Source organism: Artemia sp. Qi Xiang Cuo, chromosome 2 (assembly GCF_049724085.1).
Source record: "Artemia sp. Qi Xiang Cuo chromosome 2, ASM4972408v1, whole genome shotgun sequence".
Lineage (NCBI taxonomy): Eukaryota > Metazoa > Arthropoda > Branchiopoda > Anostraca > Artemiidae > Artemia > Artemia sp. Qi Xiang Cuo.
In genome coordinates this window covers 73,949,915-73,970,517 of record NC_142795.1, presented here as the reverse complement: position 1 = coordinate 73,970,517, position 20,603 = coordinate 73,949,915, and the positions used below count along the sequence as shown (strand labels likewise).

General features: G+C 34.7%; 1 protein-coding gene across 1 annotated transcript in view; it reads left to right on the top strand.

Annotated features, from left to right (window-relative positions):
* Positions 1-11,502, top strand: part of LOC148955605 (caspase-2-like) — a 183,264-nt gene extending 171,762 nt beyond the window's left edge. The window contains exon 5 of the mRNA XM_089107756.1: positions 8,165-11,502. Within this exon, the coding sequence (XP_088963882.1) occupies positions 8,165-8,382 (218 nt within the window). The 3' untranslated portion in view covers positions 8,383-11,502. The remainder of the gene's footprint in view (positions 1-8,164) is intronic.
* Positions 11,503-20,603: the final 9,101 nt, after the last annotated feature.

The window sequence follows — 20,603 nt, the reverse complement described above, 5'->3', positions numbered from 1 at the left end:
AAAACTAATGTAGCCTTTCCTAAACAGTTGGGACATTTTAGAGGATAATTTGGGGTGAAAGTCTGTGGTCGTTATAATACACAAGTTCCATTTGAACAGTGCTGTAAGGTCCACTACCCCGACCTCCATGACCCCCCAATTTTTTTTAACCCCCTCCCAATTTTTTTTTTTTTGAAATTTTTTTAACTTTTTTTTTATTATTTTTTTAACATGATATATTTTTAACTTTTTTTTAAATCTCTTATAATGACATGAAATACGCTTATGACTCTAACAATTCTAATTTATGCTTGCTCAAATACACGATGCGGCTTCCCCAATGGTACTCTATGGCTGGTTATCAACACTACCTAGTTTATTGCATATATTAAATCAGTATTTTTTACGCAGTGGATGGATAAATATAACTAATCGTGAAGATGAAGCATTTTAAGAAAGTGTGTTCACATGACAGTGTTATTGTAGCATTGAATGCTGACAAGGAGAAGTATTTAAACTATTAAATAAGTACAAGTGGTGGTACTATCGGAAACGTATGCGTGCATTGTCATGACAGTAAGGAATTAAATTTCTTTGGAGTACCAAAAAAATTCAAATCTTATGATGTGGATATGCGAGATTGAGATCCCCGGAGATGATTTCACTCAAAGAGAATCCCAACATAAAAATAATAGTCGATGAAGAGGGGCGTCTTCTTGCTAGAACTTGTGGTAACATGTTACCCAGTGTTAAACCATATCATCAGCCTTCGGGTATTAGCGTTCAAATGAAAGCAAAGAGGAAAAGAAAGGCCTACTATTCTACTAATATCATAAACCATATCTTGTCTACGTAACGAAACTGTTACCAGTGTAAGAATAATGTTGTAATAGACCGTGAAATTACTGGAAAAATAAAAAGGGCATTTGTAGAAAATATCACTAAGGAATATAAAGATAAATCGATAAGACACAAAGTGCTAGAAAACATTACTACCATTAATCAAACAGTCAATGAACCAAATAATAGCAAAGATAAAATGCATATTGAACATGTAGATGACCCTCCCCCAGTAAAAATGTGTTCACATAATAGTCTTAAGTGTCTGTCTTTCTCGGTTTGTATGTGTGAATCTATGTTTTTGTATGTGTCTCTCACTCTTTTTGCTTGTGTGTCTGGATGGGTGTTTTCTTATTCCAGTGCATGTCTTTCTTGGTTTGTGTGTCTGAATCTACGTATTTGTATGTGTTTCTCACTTTTTGCCAGTGTGTGTGGACATGTGTTTGCTTATCTCAGTGCCTGTCTCTCTCGGGTAATATTTCTGAATCTATATATTTTTATGTGTCTCTCACTCTTTTTACTTGTGTGTTTAGGCGGGTGCTTGTTTATTCCAGTGCATGTCTTTCTCGGTTTGTATGTCTGAATATATGTATTTGTATGTGTCTCTCACTCTTTCTGCTTGTCTTTCTCGATTTTTATGTCTGAATCTATGTATTTGTATGTGTTTCACACTCTCTTTGTCTGTTTGTGTGGGTTGGTGTTTGCATATCCCAGTGTTTGTCTCTGTTGGTTTGTATGTCTGAATCTGTATATTTGTGTGTGTTTTTGTCTCTCTCACTTCCTTTGCTTGTGTGTTTGGGCGGGTGTTTGCTTATCTCAATGCCTGTCTTTGTTGGTTTGTGTGTCTGAATTTATGTATTTGTATGTGTCTCTCACTCTCTTTGTCTGTGTGGTCTGGGCAGGTGTTTGCTTATCTCAGTGCATCTCTTTGTCGGTTTGTGTGTCAGAACCTATATATTTGTATGTGTTTTTCACTCTCTTTGCGAGTGTGTGTGGGCATTTGTTTGCTTATCCCAGTGCCTGTCCTTCCCGGTTTGTATTTCTTAATCTATATATTTGTATGTATCTCTCACTCTTTTTGCCTATGTGTCTGGGCGGGTGTTTTTTTTGTCTCAATGCATGTCTTTGTTGGTTTATATTTCTTAATCTATATGTTTGTATGTGTTTTTATCTCTCTCACTTCCTTTGCCTATGTGTCTGGGCGGGTGTTTGCTTATCTCAGTGCATGTCTTTGTTGTGTTTCATACTATCTTTGTCTGTTTGTCTGGGTTGGCGTTTGCAGGTCCCAGTGTTTGTCTTTGTTGGTTTGTATTTCTGAATCTATATGTTTGTATGTGTTTTTATCTGTCTCACTCTCTTTGCCTATGTGTCTAGGCGGATGTTTGCTTCTCCCCGTGCCTGTTTTTTCGGATTGTATGTCTGTATCTATGTATTTGTATGCGTTTTTGACTCTCTCACTCTCTTTGCTTGTGAATCTGGGTGTGTGTTTGCTTCTCTCAGTGTCTGTCTTAGCTTACCCTAGAAATAATGGGAATATAAGAAAGTAATAGATAACATATTTTTAATGAAATAATGACAAATAGAATATTAATATAAATATATAGTAGATACATTATCATACATTATTAATATCAATCAACAACTTTGAAAATTTTGAATTTGTTCCATAGAATAGTTCACCATTTTCTCTCTTGATACTGTAGCTATTGTCTTCTCTTAGCTCGTAATGAGTAGAATAATCATTATTCCATTTTGAGTCATACACAATTTTACTGGTGTGTCATCGACAGGCTCAATATGTGTTTCGTCCTTGGTATTATTTGGTTCATTGACGGGTTGATCAATGATGTTAGTAACGTTGCTAATACTTTTTTTTCATCGATTCATCTTTATATTCTCTAGTGATATTTTCTGCCAATACCATTTTTATTTGTCCTGCAATTTCACTGTCTATTACAACATTATTTTTACACATGTAGCAGTAGCGGCATGTAGACAAGATATGGTTTATGGTATTAGTAGAAGAGTATGCCTTTCTTTTCCTCTTTGCTTTCATTCGAATGCTAACACCGGAAAGATGGCGATAAGACTTATCAACGGGTAACTTGTTACCAGAACCATTAGCAAAGAGTTGTCCTCCATCATCGACGATTATTTTTATGTTGGCATTCTCTTTGAGTACTAGCCTCTCCAGCAATGATACTTTCGCATATACAGAATGTGTATAATGGAAATTCTTGGGTACTCCAAAGAAATTTAATTCCTTACTTTCATGATAACGCACGCATACGTTTCCGATAGTTCTACCACTTTTACATGTTTCATAATTCAAATACTTCTCCTTGTCAGCATTCAATACTACAATTACACTATTATGTGAAAACATTTTTACTGGGGAGGGGTCATCCACATGTTCAATATGCATTTCATCTTTGCTATTATTTGGTTCATTGACTGTTTGATCAATGTTAGTAACGTTTTCTAGCACTTTGTGTCTTATTGATTTATCTTTATATTCCTTAGTCATATTTTCTATCAATGCCCTTTTTATTTTTCCGGTAATTTCACTGTCTATTACAGCATTATTTTTACACAGGTAACAGTTCCGGCACGTAGACAAGATATGGCTTATGATATTAGTAGAAGAGTAAGCCTTTCTTTTCCCTTTGCTTTTATTTGAACGCTAATACCCGAAAGCTGACGATGTGGTTTAACACTGGGTAACATGTTCCACAAGTACTAGCAAGATGATGCCCCTCTTCATCGACTATTATTTTTATGTTGGCATTCTCTTTGAGTGCAATTATCTCCGGGGATCTCAATCTCGCATATCCACCATCATAAGAGTTGAATTTTTTTTATACTCCAAAGAAATTTAATTCCTTACTGTCATGACAATGCACGCATACGTTTCTGATAGTGCTACCACTTGTACTTATTTCATAGTTTAAATACTTCTCCTTGAAAGCATTCAATACTACAATAACACTATCATGTGAACACACTTTCTTAAAATGCTTCATCTTCACTTTTTAGAGATATTAGTTGTGGTTATGCATCCACTGCGTAAAAAATACTGATTTAATACATGCAATAGACTAGGTAGTGTTGATAACCGGCCATAAAGTACCATTGGGAAAGCTGCGTCATGTCTCTGAGCAAGCATAGAGTAAAATTGTTTGAGCCATAAACATATTTCATATCATTCTAAGAGATGAAAAAAAAGTTGAAAAAATATATCATGTTAAAAAAAATAATGAAAAAAAGTTGAAAAAATCAAAAAAAAATTAAAAAAAATTGGGGGGCATGGAAGTTGGGGTAGTGGACCTTACATCACTGTTCAAATGGAACTTGTGTATTACAACAACCACAGAATTTCACCCCAAGTCATCCTTTAAAATGTCTCAACTGTTTAGGAAAGTCTACATTAGTTTTCCTGTCAAAGGGTGCACATGTTTGCACAATGAATCCATCCCCTTACTCTTCACGCGAAGAAAAAGTTTGTTTTCGCCTTGCAACGAAGCTGTTAGAAACGAACCCCACAACTCAGGCATAGTCCCCTCCCCTATATAAACACTGAGTACTCCAAATGGAAGACAAATTTTCCATATTAAAATATTTATCATAACTAACACCCGCACCCCTTGCAATTTATAGGATTTACTGTAGAAAGATACGCCTCTAAATTGCCTGAAAAAAGCGTCTTTTTGTGTAATCATCTGCAAGATTAATCAGACAATAGATGCGAGCTGTCTACATAATTGACTAGCACAGAATGCGCATTTGACGAGTACCAATAATTACCCCTATATACCTGTTTACGGAATTGAGACAAGTCAGGTTCACGGCTTCGCATCATATGGTGATTAATGCCTAATAGTTGACGGAAGATGCCTGTCACTTTAGGTAGGATACAGAAAGCATGAATTTATCGAAAAAGAGAATAATTTCCAATGAAAGAATTAAAGTCGTAAGCAGTTGGGGGTTTGCACGGTAAAAAAGAGCGTATTTTACGCTTTCTAACGACTCTAAACATCGCATAGTGGAGTGTATTGTGGGAGGGGGGGTATACCCTGAATTTGAATATACTGGAGGGGGACTACAAAAATTATTTTATTTGGAAATAACCTAACCTGAATGACCTAGCAAGAGACACGTGAGACTTTTTACCATGGACATTAAATCTCATCCTGACTTTTTTACCAAGGACATTAAATCTCGTTCAGACTTTCTACCAAGGACAATAAATCTCGTCTTGGAGTCAATACACTTAGAAAAATCCCCCTGATTGACCTTGAAAGAGGTGTCACTGACCCGTTAGTGGAACAATAAAATTTTCTATGTGGTTAAGTACCGTTAGACTCGATTATAGATGGCAGCAGTCGTGCCCCCCATGGAGTAATACCTAGCTCCCTACTCTAACTAAGTACCTATTTAACTATCGATTAAAGCGCTATGGACTTATGACACAATAGCCAAACTGTATCCTAAACTATTTACTCTTCGTCTTAAGTTCCAATTTCGGTCTTTGCTTTCATTGGAGAACATTTTTTACTACTAGCTTGAAGGTCCATTGAAATTAAGTACCTATTTAACTATTTTGGACCCATGATCCTATGGCCCATAAACTGGCCAAACTGGACCACAAACTATCTATTCTTCGCCTTAAGTTCCAATTTTGGTCTTCACTTTCATCAGATAGTTTTTTTTACCACTAGCTTAAAGGTCCATTGAAACTTTTCTCTTACACTTTCCCACAGCTCTGTTCAACTGATTTCATTATAAAATTTGAAGCGTTCGATCCTGTTTCTTAACACAAGATCTTCTCCACGGACAAATCAGATTGATGAAACAATCTTGAAAATTATCAGTGGAACAAAGAAGTATGTGAAACTTCTTTATAAAAATTGATTTTGAACTGCAAAATGTAAAACAGCAAAACTTTAAGCCAACCCACAACCTGGGAATATCTATAACCCAAGTCCCAGTATTTTATTTCAGGTTAAGTTGTCGAATTCAGAATCTAGATTATAAACTCAAGATCCCAACTCTCAATGAAAAGTATTTTCATGATCTAGATTGTCTGTGGAAAGCATATTTATTTTTCGTATCATGAGTAGTAAATGCCTTACATAATCAGCCTATAAGACGCCGATATGTCCAGTCCCCTTTTGTAATTTTTAGATTTTAGCATTAACGCATGAGATTTTCAAATACAAGTGCAGGTCGTTTTTATCAACTTTTTCAATTAAAATATATGAAAAGGAATTTTTCTATGAAGATATCCCCCAAAAAGTTTTTGGGTGATATCTAGCCACAAAAACTTGCTTAATCAATTTTTCACTTTACCCAATTATAAGAGTATTCTCTAAAATGAGAATGTAAAAAAAAACTTTTTTACAACTGAATATTAAAATATATATTTAAAAAAAATCGTTTCAAATCAATTCTAAAATCAGTTTAAATATTTTTGATTTTTTTTTAATAACTATTTTTTTAAAGCTCAAAATTTTGCTCAGATGTATTTGGGGGAAAGAGTCCATGAGGGGGGCATATAGCTTTAAGATAAAGAATTGATCCTTGGCTTACTGGATCATGGCCTGGTCCACGGCTCTCACATATTCCCATGGTCCACGGTCCACCTTTTATTTTCTGTCCCTCTTTGCTAAGGCATAGGAGAAAAGAGCTTCAAAATGAGGGGTCCCCTGACATATTCAGTGCCCAATTGAGGGAACAGAACTAATTTGAAGAATATACATAATTTAATTTTTATTTTATTCTTAGAATAATAAAGTAAATAGTTAGTGTAATCGACCCCATTTTAATGAATTATTATTTCAATTTTTAATATTTGACATTTTTACTAGTGAGACAAGCTTTGATATGGCAACGGTTAGCATAATTATCAATTCTCAGAATTTGTGCATGTGCCACACCCTAAACAAAGAACTAAAGTGGAATAATTGATTTATTCCTTTGGTTTATTCTTTTGATTATTTTTAACTATGGAAGACAGCAAATGGCAACACTGAGCTTGTGTGATTGCAGCACATAACGTGTGGGATGTGTGAAATATTATTACATCAGGATTGTACGTTCAGGTTATTTGCCTCACCTGGATCCGCATAGTTTTTTCTATTCACCTTCTCCCCATAGGAGTCAGTATTTTATATCCATTTAGCCCTCCTACTTTCTTAAATCAATCGAAGTTTCACCTCGACCACTTTAACATTTGGAAGATATTGTAAAAACCACACAAATACACCGTCTTTTGATTTTATTTGAGTTTGGTGTTACTTCCCTCCAATCAACTTTGAAACTTGAAAAAGGCACTAAAAATTTCAATTTCCCATTTTGATGGCTCATTTGTGTTCCCAGGATCTTACAGGGGGGATTTCAATAACTAGAGGCAAATTATGTCTTTTCATTTAGTTCTACCGTCTCCTATGTCATAATTATATCGTCACTTGTCTTCTTTCTTCAACATTCCCTGGAAATTTGCACTTAATAGCCATTGCAATTCTCCATATATTGCAGTCACGCCGTTTTTACAATCTGGAAATATTTGGTGTCTTCTGATTTATCTTTCTGGATATTCATGTAAATCCCGCAGAAATTAAATATGCGAAAACGTCATATTTTCTGGATTAGTGACAAAATCACTAGGTTCAACCCCTCCCCCGATGTTTGATTTGGATTTCTTTTGTCCTATCGAAGATTGAGCTACTAAGTTTAGCATAAATTTTTTATAAAATTTGATAAAATTACGTCGAGATGTCGTCACTTTTAAGTACTTAATTTTAACAAAACGTCACTTTTAAGTACCTAATTACAAAATGTATTATATTTTTTGATTGTCTTGAATTAGGCCAGTGGGATATTTGACTGGGATAGATATTCTAATTCTGCATATGGAATTACTAGAAAACAGACAGAATATTCTTCTGTGCATAGATATCAAATAAATTGCCATGTCCGAAAGAAAGAGTGTGTCTAAAATAATTTTAAAGAAGGTAAGAATAAGATACGTTGTCCTTTTGTGGTCTCAGTCTTTATTTTGAGGATTTAAATGATAGAAATAAAAATACCTGTTCGTAATTGTTTAGCTAAATAGACAATATGACATAGACAGCTGGACATAATAGACAGAATAAATAGAGAGCTGGACATATAATAAATAAGTTATGTTAGGTAGTTTTTAAGCTGGATAGGTTGAAATATTTCTTCCCAACCACAGTCATATTTAACTATTTAAACTAGTGTGTGGCCTTTTGCTTTGGTACTGACCTTCTATTCTTCTTTTTAAATTAATATGTCCCCAAATATATTTAAAATTCTTTTTCAGGATATGCGTCTTTCCGTGATCCAATTCGTGGATCCTGGTTAATTACAAACCTTTGCATGATTTTCAGCTCGAGGGCCTTTGACAAAGATGTTTTTGCTCTCTTTAAGCTAACAGACGAAGAACTTAAGCGCAAAAGAGGACCTGGAAATGAACTACAAACTTTGGACATCCAAAGTAGGGGCATGAACAAACAACTTTTCCTTTACCCTGGTTTATAAGTGTATTAAGCGGTGGTAGTGTTGTGAGTCCAGCATCTTTTTTTTCTATTTTAAAGACAAGAGGGTTCACTGCCAAAACATTTTGCGAAATTATAAAACTTTCTACCTAATGTACGCCCTTGGATTCCTTAAAAGGCTAATAGCTAAGATAATTAGGTAGAGTGATATTTACTTGAAAATGTAGATTGAGGCAGTTTATCCCAAAACCATTCATTCTTCAATGCTTCTCTCACTGTCAAAATTGCCATTAAAGACTAAAAAAATTGTTCTGTTACTGGACAAATGACTTTTTTCTCTGTTATTTAATAAATAACTATGGCATACAAAAAACACACAAAAAACAGCACAGTTATACCTATCTGTAAATTGGCTAAAAATCTATTAATCTTCTTTGTTCTCTGTAAATGTTAGCTTTGCACATTTATAGGAGCAAAATTGGATTGACTGGAGCCTAGTTTGAAAGGGTTATTCCCCGCTCCACAAAATATTGATTGGATCATTAAACTTGTGAATAGAAACCAAACTAATGTAGATTTCCGTGCAATAATTAATCACGTCCATTATTTCGTAAGTTGTATAATCTTTAACCTTTAAGTTTGATTTATACGAACGACCAGTTGGAGTGACAATTTAGGTCATACTTTTATGTTATTTCAAAATAAAGAAATTCCGAACAACAATTTTCACACATACAAAATGAAGACAGTTCTCAGAAAGAGATTAGTGTTAAAATAGGTTTTCCAGCCGTGCCATTAAATATATTTTCCTATTTCCTTGTGGAACATTAAGATCAGTAAAGATAAGGGGTACTTTGTCATTAATCAGAATTACAGGTCATAAGGGGTACAGGACATTAATCACACTCAATAATTTTGATTTCTAAGATCTGAGAAAAACTGGTTTTTCAGTCTACAATCCGTTAAGATACAATCTTTAAAGATATTCTAGAACCATAAATAGTGCATAAGGCATTGACGACTGATGACGGTTTAGTTGTCGACTTGTTTTTACAGGTTGCATCTGGTTGTATGCCGGTAACCCAATCTTAGGGTAGCAGGTATCAAGTTCCCGGCCCTATTTTGTCAAGTAGTGATCAGTTCACTGTGCTACCAGTAGTCCCAGAAAGAGACCACTAAATTTAATAGAGAATAGAAAATTAAAAACTCTTGAAGTAGTCCCAATAGTTTTTTTTATAGATTCTAGAATAGTTTTTCACAAAAGTTCTCTGAAAAGCTCTGCAATATTTTCATTCAAAATAAAAATCAAAGTTATCATGACATAATTCAAATACTATTAATTTATATGGATCATAGTTCGACTATTATTCTTTTTTCGGCTATTAATAAATTTCGAATTCATGTTATCTATTTGGCTTCTAAATATCTATGATCGGAATTGTCAATTTAAGCCTTATTTTTCTAAACTTTAGGCTATGAGACTTTTTATTGTAGAAACAAAAGATTTATTTTGAATTTTTGACATGAAGCGAAGTTTTTTGAACTTAGGGATAAGACAAACCCATAGGGCTAAGTTTTGGCCATAATAGCAACTACTTTGGGTAGTAACACTCATGGTATTTAGATGCAATACATCTGCAACATCGAACGACAACGGTAATAACCCTTTATCTGGCTTACCATGATCTGGTGACCATGTTGGCTAATAGTCAAGATCTTTCGTGAAAACGCCGAGATTTTATTTCCCCGGAAAAAAAATTGTAGACTATCTCATAAAAATATCTTAAAAAAACAAATTATTGAGAATTTAAAAAACACTGGTAAAGCTTGATTAAGATTTCCAAAATTAAAAATCATACTTTCCAACTAGGTTACGGTCAATATTTGGTTCAACTTTATTCTGGATTTAATTTCTGTAGAAAATAATTTCAGTAAACAAAAATAAGATAAAAAAAAATGTTGGTCAGCCTTTTTTTTTATCAAATATCGTTTTAAGATGGCCTTTTATTTTCAGTTATTAGAATTTTGTAGTTTATTAGCATGTGATAGGTTTCATCAAGTTTTATGCCAAAATCATTTTAAGTGGCTTGATTCAAATATTTGAATACAGTCAACTAATTGTCACGAAGTAAACAACTGATTTCTGAAATGGAAAAAAAATTAGCGTAAAACGTCGAGAAATCTGTATTTTCAGAAAAATGTTGCTATCTGAATCCAAGGACATTTTTTTTTAAACCTTAAACTCAATCAGTTACATCCCTCATTATTTTACAAAGTTGAGGAAAAACAAGCCCTCTAATTTCGTATTTATAAGTCATCTCTATCACCAGAGTGGTGTCAAATTTAGAGTGGGAAGGATTTTCCTCCCCATTTCACTTGGGTTTATTTTTCTTCTGTGGTTTCATTGTATCATCAAAAATGTTGGTCCCAAATGCTTAGTTTTTGTTTAAGTTCCATAGTTTATCCACAGTATTGTGCGAAAGGAGCCTGTCGGTGCTTATTAAAATAAGCCTAACTACGGATAATACAGATAGTTATTCACAGTTTTGGAAGATGTATATCTTGAATCTACTATTGAATTTACCCAATAGTGCATAGACTAGATTTGTGGGATGCTTAATCGTCTTTCTTTTGTCAATAGGCTAATTTACTTAAATAAAAGCTACTTTCAGTTTAATTGAAGCAGCAAGTGGCAAACAATAGACTATCCAGGGTTAGGTATTTGTAAAAACTAGTAGGGCTGTCACGAAAAAAGGATCTTTTAATGGGAAAGACAGCAGCTGCCACTTGAAGCCTCTGAAGTAAGGTTTCTTGACTCTGCTACGAAGATTCGCATATAGTTTTTGTAGAATTTTGTTCTTCGTCTGAACTTTGGGCTTTATTTTATTTAGGTAGAATCGATTCATAGTTCGGCTCATAGGGCAAATAATTGAATACTTTTTTAATAGCTATTTTATTTGTTAGTTTTATGCGCTAAGTCGAGAAGAGAGAGGACAATAAGAACTTCTGAGTTCTAATGGAAAATAGCTTTAGTAGTTTATTAGCCAAACAACGAGACCAATATTTTTTTTAATGTCTACTTTGTTTTTGTTTTATATATCTTCCGTTGTCTTTGCTTTTTATGTATATGGGCTTGTAGATGTTAAAATAAATCTATACATAATATGAACATGTATTTTCTCCTTTTTTGTGAGATTCATGGTGTCATGAACAACACTAATGCGCCATTAGGTTAGACCAAATCTATCCACTTACAGCAGAACATATTTTCTCCTTTTTTGTAAGACTTGGATTGCCAGGAACAGCAACTGTACACAACCAGATCCTTTTATAAACTTAAACCATGCAAAATAGTAAAACAGAAATTACATGACAGTAACAAAATGGGACAACCAGTAATTGCCTCATTTTGAAACAAACGATGTCAGTTTGCTTTTACAAGCTCCCTAAATGCTTCAATGACTTTGAGTAGTGGCACAACTAAGGGGGACAAGGAGGACTGCTGTCTCCGGTTGCACTTTCTGAAAGGACACCAAACTGAGTTTTTTTTTTACTTACTTACATTGTGGTAGCTGTGAGGGGGAAACCGTTATTACCACCTAACACTAAAAACCCTAGCTATGTCTTTTTGTGAAGGAAGGGATGCCATAGGAGCAGGGCCAGATTTAAAGGTTTGACGCGTCTAGGCCCAGGCGTTTATGCCACTCCGTTTTTTTAGACTGTCGAGGAAATCCCTGATAATTCAGGGATAGTGGAAGCACTGAACAGAACCCAACTGATGGGCCAAAAGTAATGAAAGAGAAAGGTGATATTTAACTCTCAGCTGCCATTCTTGGGAGAAGTGGCCAAAGTATTCCTGTGTTGTTTTATTATTCACTTTTCTGTGAATAGTCAGCGCGGTGGCGTAGTGCATCTTGTATTTTGACGATAAATCACAGCAGTTCAGTTTTGTTAAGAAAAAAATTAGTCTGTGATAACTTATCGAACCCCCTGGCATTGTGCGGCCCTAGTTCTGTTAATATAATTTAATCTATTGGTATTTATAAGACCATAATTACGCACTTGTAAACCTCCTGTTATTGGTTTTGGACCATGGTTATTACAATGATACCGATTTATACTTCTAAGCTTTTCCACTTAACAAGTGGCGCCAAAAGTATTGTTTTGGTTTTAAATGGCACTTATGGATGTTATTAGCCATTAACATCATCTAAAAAGTTTTCGTAGCCCACTAGCCCCAGCTTTTCCACTTACGACATGGCACCAAAATTGAGAGCTTTAGCGCCATTTAGCACTTGCAAATGGTAGAAATTTTAGCACAAATGCGATATGAGCAATGGCTTTTATATGAGCTATTTAAAAATCTGTGTGCGATGTTCTGGTAGTACACTAGCCCCACTCCTTGAGAAATGGCACAAAAAGTACCATTTTAGGGCCATATGGTGCATGCAGCTGGTAGAATTTGAAAAAAAAAGAACAGGTAGATATGGGAAATAGCTTCTAAGGGAGCCATTAAACATCTCTCTATGATATTCTTGTGACCTGCTAGCCCTGGAAAAAAAAGAAACAGGAGACATATCAGTGATACCCATGCAAAAAAGTGATTTTCCTTGTTGTTAAAGGTAAGGGACTTTAATTCCCCTGTACATGGTTTTGTTATTATTATTATTATTATTATTACTTATTTCTAACCCAAACTGTACAGAGGTACAATACGTGGAGTATCACGAGGAAAAACACATAAAATGCAACACAAATCAATATATAAATCAAAGATTACTAGTTACAGAGTAACACATAATAATTTAAAAGAAACTAAAACAAAAAAGAAATAACTTGAAAGGAGGGGGAAAAGAGGAAGAGAGAAAAAACTCACAGCTTGCAGAATCTAATAAGCAATAATATTCAGAAATATGGACACAAGCTGTCATTATTATTATTATCATTTTTTGATTTTTACTCACTCTTTACAAGACTAAAAAATGTAGAATGACCAAACAGAGAAAAACAACTAAACAAATAAAAGAAAAATAACTTATGACTGAGAAAACCTGATAAGGTGCTGGTGCGGAGAAAAACGGATACAAGCAGTATTTGAAAGTTTTCCGTGTAGTGCTTCCAGTTTTTCAGTAATATTAGGAACAGGAAATTTATTAATAACTCCCCGATTTTTGGTCCAAGGTGGAAGAAACCAAAAAAATTTGCAAAATCTAAAATAATTAGTCTGGATTCTGTTAAAGTTACTTTTCTTAAGAAGGAGAAAAATTCCAGGAGCAAAAAGAATTGACTGGTCACAAAAAGTTGTGTTGGGCTTGGCCAACGCGAGCGTGTTATATTTAACTCTATTGGCAACAATCTTAGCATATCCTAATTTAATTTTCATATTAATATCTGAGACTGTGCGCTGGCGCAAGCTTGGAAGAATATTAGTAATTGAAATACCGAGCCATCGAAGAGAGGGATAGTAAAGCCACTACACCAAAGGGAAGTACTAGAAACGTTATTAAAAGAAAGAAATTTACATTTATCTACATTAAGAAAAGGCCTATGTCTGAAAAAGAAGTGGCAACACAAGAAACCATGTTAGATAAACCAGTTTTAGTACGGCTTATAAGAAGCAGATCATCAGCGTAGGCCAGGTATGAAACATCAGAAAAACCGGAGAGATAGGTAGCCGATATTTTTGCCAGAACTCCTGAAATACATAAATTAAATAGGGTCGGGGATAAAACTCCACCTTGCCTTAAACCTCTTTCCAATTTAATAATAGAAGCTGGCACAGATTTCAGCCGAAGAAAAGAATTAGGGTACCAGAACTGAAGAAGCAAAATAACCGATAGATTGACACCGCTACCACGAAGAGCAGAAAAAAGCTGACTATGACATGCACTATCAAAAGCTTTTGATAGATCTAAAGTACAAAGATATATACTCCTTCCCTTAGAAGAATTTTCAAGGAGCAAAGAAGATAATACACGATATGCGTGTTGACAACCTACTCCGGGCTTAAATCCAAACTGGTTATCTCTCTCAAGCATATTATTAGTCAAAAAAGGTAGTAATACATGCTCAAGATCTTTACTAAAAGTGCAAGAGACAGTAATAGGTTGGTAAGAACAGCAAATGAAAGGAGAATTTCCCTATTTAAAATTGAAGAAACAGTACCACACAAAAAACTCTCCGGTACACTAGAAGTTCAAATACACATCTGGAAAAGTAGGTGTATATGGTCAATGAGGAGAGAGAAATCTAATAAAAGGTGAAATCTAGATACACCATCATTATCAACATTATCTGATTTAAGTTTCTTGGATGTGCTTCAACTTGGAATTGCTTCAACTAAGGATGAAAGAGAAATGGGAACACAAAGACGATGAGATAGAAGGGTACTAAAAATAACAGAAAGAGAATGAGAATACAAAGGATGCACACGGTAATTAACATTAGAAAAAAATAGACGAGTAATGACCATGCCAAGCAGATGCAGGAAGACAATCACTACTTGGCATATCACTTCTAATCGACTCAGAATTAATAACTTTTCGCCATTCTCTCTTTGACACTGGAAAATCCATACCACGATAACGCATTGACTTTGAACAGGCTGACTCCAATGGTGTACTTTTCAATTTGATCTCACGCCATTTTTGAAAGGTTCCAGGGTTTTTTTTTATTTACCATAAATCTCTTTTTGCAATAAACTTTTACTTTTAAGATTAATCAATATAATAGTTAACATTCCTGAATCAGTGTCGGATTTTAATTTTTTCTCTCTAGGCATTTTCTTTCAAAACGTGTTTTTATCTTTTGATTACTATTGGCTGTTTGTTCTTTACAAGGTTGCAGCTGCTGCTGCAACCATGATGAAAAGCTGCTTATCCGTCCGGTAATAGTTGCCAAACTCTAAGAGTCACAGTTTCTCCTGAGTTTAGAGAAAGCTGAATAAAGTCCAATATGGCAGAGTTCAGTCAAATTTTTGGATTCTGCTACAATTTTTGCTTACCTATGTGTTTTTTCGCGAACCTCATTATCCTTATATTAAAAGAAAAGTTAAAAGGAGTGTTACAATAATAAAGCAGATATAGCTCTAATGAAACTAAAAATTTGTTCTTGGATTTCTTTTGGAACTGTTCAACGTAATAGTCTTCTTCCTTACTTATTTGCTGATTTTAATTTACTTTCCAGATTTTCATTAGAACCAAAAGGTGTTAGTAACCACTCCTTTTTATGATGTTTTTGTGAATATTTTATTCAGATATTTTTGTGGGATAATATGGATCTCTTTAACTTAAACAGCAGAAAAAGCATTGAGTTCATTCTTTATCGACTAGAGAAATGTTTAGTCATCATTGACAAAATCTTTACTCGGATTTTACAGTGAAAACTTGACTTTGAAAACTTATTTTTAATATCTTGTCTTTTGCTCCCCCATGTCCAAAAGTAATCATGATCAAAATTCGGAATGGACAAAAAAATTGAAATTTACCTCCAAAAAATTTTTGTTTTCCAGGTTCCTAGATAGTGTGGCTGGTACAAAAAGAGAACCCTCAGATACTAGTTTTAGTACCACTTTTCACAGCTTGAAAAGTGCCTGGAGAGGGGTTTGCAAGAAGGAAGAGTCGTGTAAATACCTTCATTTATGCAAGAATTATTATTTGAAGAATGAATGTAGCGTCCCTGGGTACAAATTCTTGCATTCCAGGGTGTATGACAGTTTTACAAGTGGGCTTTACTTCGTTGAACGCAGTCCAATCCACTTGAAATATGGATACAAATCATGGATACAACATCCCCATAATTTGTCCGCTGTCCTCCTTTTCTCTCAAGCCCGGTCTAGCCTCGCCTTTTAATCCTGCTTCTCTAACGAATTCCAGCCTCTCCTCTCCCAGATCCACGTTCCTCTCGCCCTCCACTGTCTCCCACAATTAACAAACAAAAAATTGCCCTCTTTAGTAACCGTTTTATTTTCCCAAAGCTCCTTGTTACGAACGCCGAAAGCCTGAATTTCGACAAATTGATCGAGCTAGAGACCCTCTGTCAAGTACACAAAGTTGATGTAATTGCCGTAACTGAGGTCCAAGCACAGAACCCAGATTTATTGAAAATTAATAACCACTCCCAATTCATAAAACTTCGTCCTCATGATCACCCCCTAGGTAAAAAGGGAGGTGGAATACTATTTTTTGTAAATAATTATCTCTTTCCTAAATTAATTCATGCTCCCAACCTTTCAGATTACGATGAAATCATTTGGTTAAGTGTAAGACTCAAATTTTTACCACGCCCCTTTAATTTGATTGTGTTTTGCTGCTTCTATTATTCCCCAAATCAAAACGCTGCACAAAGACAGAGATTCTACCAACAACTGCATAGTAGTGCCGACTTTGTCCTACGCAAATTCCCGAACGCAGGTATTTTCTTAGTAGGTGATGCTAATGATCTAAAGTTAAATTCCCTTTGTAGTTCCCTAAACTTAAAACAAATAATAAAAATGCCAACAACAAAAGGAAATTCTACCCTTGATTTCATTTGCACCAATATGCAGGTTTTCTATGTCCCTCCTGTCCAATTTTAAAGTCTCTGAATTCCATAATCTGATTAAAACAAAATATATAGATTCCTTCCCTGTGAAAAAAGTAAAAACATGTTCTAATGACAAACCATACATTACTAGCCAATTGAAAAAACTAATTAGAATCAAATTGAAGCTACTAAAGAGTGGTAAAACATCCGAAGCGAACTCACTGCGTAAACATATAAAAAATGAAATACGTAAATCTGCTTCTTCATATTACAAATGCAAAGTCCAGGATTTATTTTCTACAAAGCCAAAACAATGGTATAATAGAACAAAGAAAATTTGTGGGAAAACACATAATAATATATATTTCCATTTCCAAGAAGAGTCTTCAGTTACAGCCAATGATCTGAACAGGTTTCTTTCTTCCATAGTTCAGAACCTCCCTCCCCTTTCTTCTGACACTCCTTATGATTTGTGCTCACTCAATTTTCCCGTTATTTCGCCCTCGGATGTGGAGGCAAAAATTAAGAACATTAAAAAGTGTAGTACATGTCCACTAGACATCCCGAATGTGCTAATTAAAGCCTTTGCTGACAATCTCTCAGAGCCTTTGTCCTTACTTTTTGATGAAATTACCTCTACTGGTAAATTTCCAAATTGTTGGAAATTTGGTTTTATAACTCCCGTAAAAATGAAAGGTAACAATTAAGATTTTGATGGTGTCCGTCCCATTGCTCTTACTCCAGTTTTTTCGAAGTTATATAAAAGTTTTTTATCTGAGTGGTTGAAAGTAAAGATAATCCCAAATGTTGAACAAAGACAATTCGAAGACCTACGCTCTACATCTACCACCCACTATCTTATTCATCTTATGGACACAATATGTAACACACTCGAAAAACCCAATATCTGAATCAATGTTATCCTGTTGACTTGCAAAAAGCGTTTGATTCAATCAACCACAATATACTATTAGAAAAGCTATCTAATGACTTTCAAGTTGACCCTTATTTAATTAGAATAACTGCGTCTTTCCTCTCTAACAGAACGCATGTCGTGAAATACCTGAATGTATATTCTGATCCCCTCCCAATTTATAATGTTGTGCCCCAAGGAACCCTCTTAGGTCCAATTTTATTTCTTACAATGATAAACAACCTTGGTTTTTATTTTCCGGATAGATGGAAATTCGTTGATGATCTATCTGTCTTAGAGACGTGTTTCAAAAATTTAAAAAGCGACCCAATGGACATCTTGGAATCGATATCAGCCGAAGCTCTTACTGATGATATGAAAGTCAACCCTTTAAAGTCAACTGTTCTTACTATTAATTTCCTTAAAACTCCGACTTATTTCTCCTATCCAATCCCCCCTGAAATGTCTGTTACCACTATAAAAGTACTGGGCGTTACCATCTCAAGCGACTTAAAATGGGATTGTCATATTAATGACATCTTAAAACATGCAAATGCCGCGTTTTCCCTCTTTAAACTCCTTAAAAAATTTAAATGCCCTAAATCGCATTGTTTGAGGATTTTCCTATCATTTGTACGCCCAACCCTTGAAGACGCCTGTCCTGTTTGGCATCCTGGCATTTCCATTGAGTTGTCGGACAGAATAGAGGCAGTCCAAAAAAGGTGCCTAAGAATTATCTTCAATGAGGGTAAAGTACCTTATATGTCCCTTCTTAGAAGAGCTAATCTTGTCACCCTTAAGGAAAGGAGAGCAAAAATTACCTTGCATTTTGCTAACAATGCCCTTCATAACCCTCAAACAACTCCACTCTTCCTTGGTCGATATTCACTCCTTCCACCACGTCTCCCGCGTTCTGTGTCAACAAATTCCCTCTTCTTGCCCCAATAAGATTTTGCACTGAAAGATATAGAAGAACTTTGATCCCTTACATAGTTGACATTTTCAATTGGTGAATCTCCACAGCCTCCCCCCCCCCCACTCTCACTCACTATTTACCTCATAGTTATTAGTTTTAATGCCCATTTTGCAAATTTGGAGGTTTTTTATTTATGTTTTTTAGTCACTAACTAACCTATGTTTTTGTTTTAATTTTACTTTATCCCCTTGTTAATTTTACCAGTTTTCGTATTTTTTGGCAGTTTTGTTGACTTGGCATTGGCCTTCTAATTTCATGAGTTCAATTTGTTTTTGTTTTTAACATTTTTACGTATTTGACATTGACCCTTTTATAATTTTTTGTTATTGTTTGATTGTTTGTTTTTGTTGTTCTTTTTTCACTTTATTTGACGCTAAAGTGCGAATTCGGCCCTTTTGGGCTTATGATAGCCGTTTTTCAGCCATAAATCATATCTCATCTTATCTAAACCCCCCTCTCACGCGCACCATTCCCCTAAACACATCCAATGAACATTTTCAGATAGCCATTGTGTTCAACGTAGTAGAAAGTTCTGGAAATTAGGTCTTTGAGGGTGACACCCCCCCAGCCCTCAGGGCAAGGGTTGTAAGTTATGACCTGGGGGCATATAAGGTTTTTATTGAAAGCGTTGTCGTAGAAACTTCAAAAGGGCTCATTTGATTGGAAATTGAAAGGATTAGTGCCTTTTTTAATGGTTGAAAGTGATGGGAGAGCGACTAACCATTTTTTTAAAGACATCCAATCAAAATTATGAGATAGCCATTTTGTTTAACATAGTTGAAAGTTCTGGAAATTATGTCGTAGAGGATGAAAACCACCCTCACATCCCTTAAGGTAAGGGTTGTAATTTATGCCCGGGGGGCATATAAGGTGTTTATAGAAATCGTTGTTGTAGAAATTCAAAAAGGGCTCATTCGATTGCAAATCGAAAGGCCTAGTGCCCTTTTTAATAGTCGAAAGTAATTGGAAGGCTTGACATTTTTATAGTAAAGATCGATGTGGGTATAATGTATGAGGTTTGTTGTTGTTGTTGTTGTTTAGACCAGGGCACTTTGTATCGAAGGAGTTGTCGTAGGAATTTCGAAAAGGGCTAATTTGATTGAAAATCGAAAGGGCTGATGCCCTTTTTAATAGTCAAGAGTGATTCGAGGGCAACGAATCCCCCTCCCACGCCCACCCTCCCATTTTCCTTTATGTTTAAAAACTAAAGGTTGCCTTAAGTTTAAATCAAAATACACTGTGTTAATGCTAATTCCCAATAAAGCATCTTAGCAGTATCCCAAGAACAACTGAGGGTATTATGTTCAAACTTTCGGGGCTACTTCTGCTCTTAAAATTTAACCAAGTCAAAATAGCGTACGTTTATACTAACTATCAAAGAAAATAAGCAGATTTTTTTGCGAAAGATATCAAGTTTTCCATTTCAAGTCAACTAGAGGAGGTATGAAAGGAAATTAAACACTACTATTTGTGTCCGAATTTTTAAAAGGGTGTATGTTGTTAAAAATTGCTGAAAATTTTTCTCCAGTATACAAATAACAGATCAAACTATAAAGTCTTAAAAAACGAAAAGATTTAAAGTATTATTTTCTTCTTCCCTTAAAAGACTATGTCAATATAAAACGAACAGAAATTAATTAAAAAAACGTTTTCCACAAAATAAGTTTTTCAAAGAAACGTAAAGAATTCCATTAAAACAAAAAATGAGCAAAAATAAAATCAAATAATCTACGAAGCATGAAACTACCGCAAATCAGCAATGATAAATAAATTAAACCCAAAACAAACAGAAATTAGGCCAGAACATAATTTGCGCTTTACTAAAAAAAATATAAATGAATATCCATTGTCA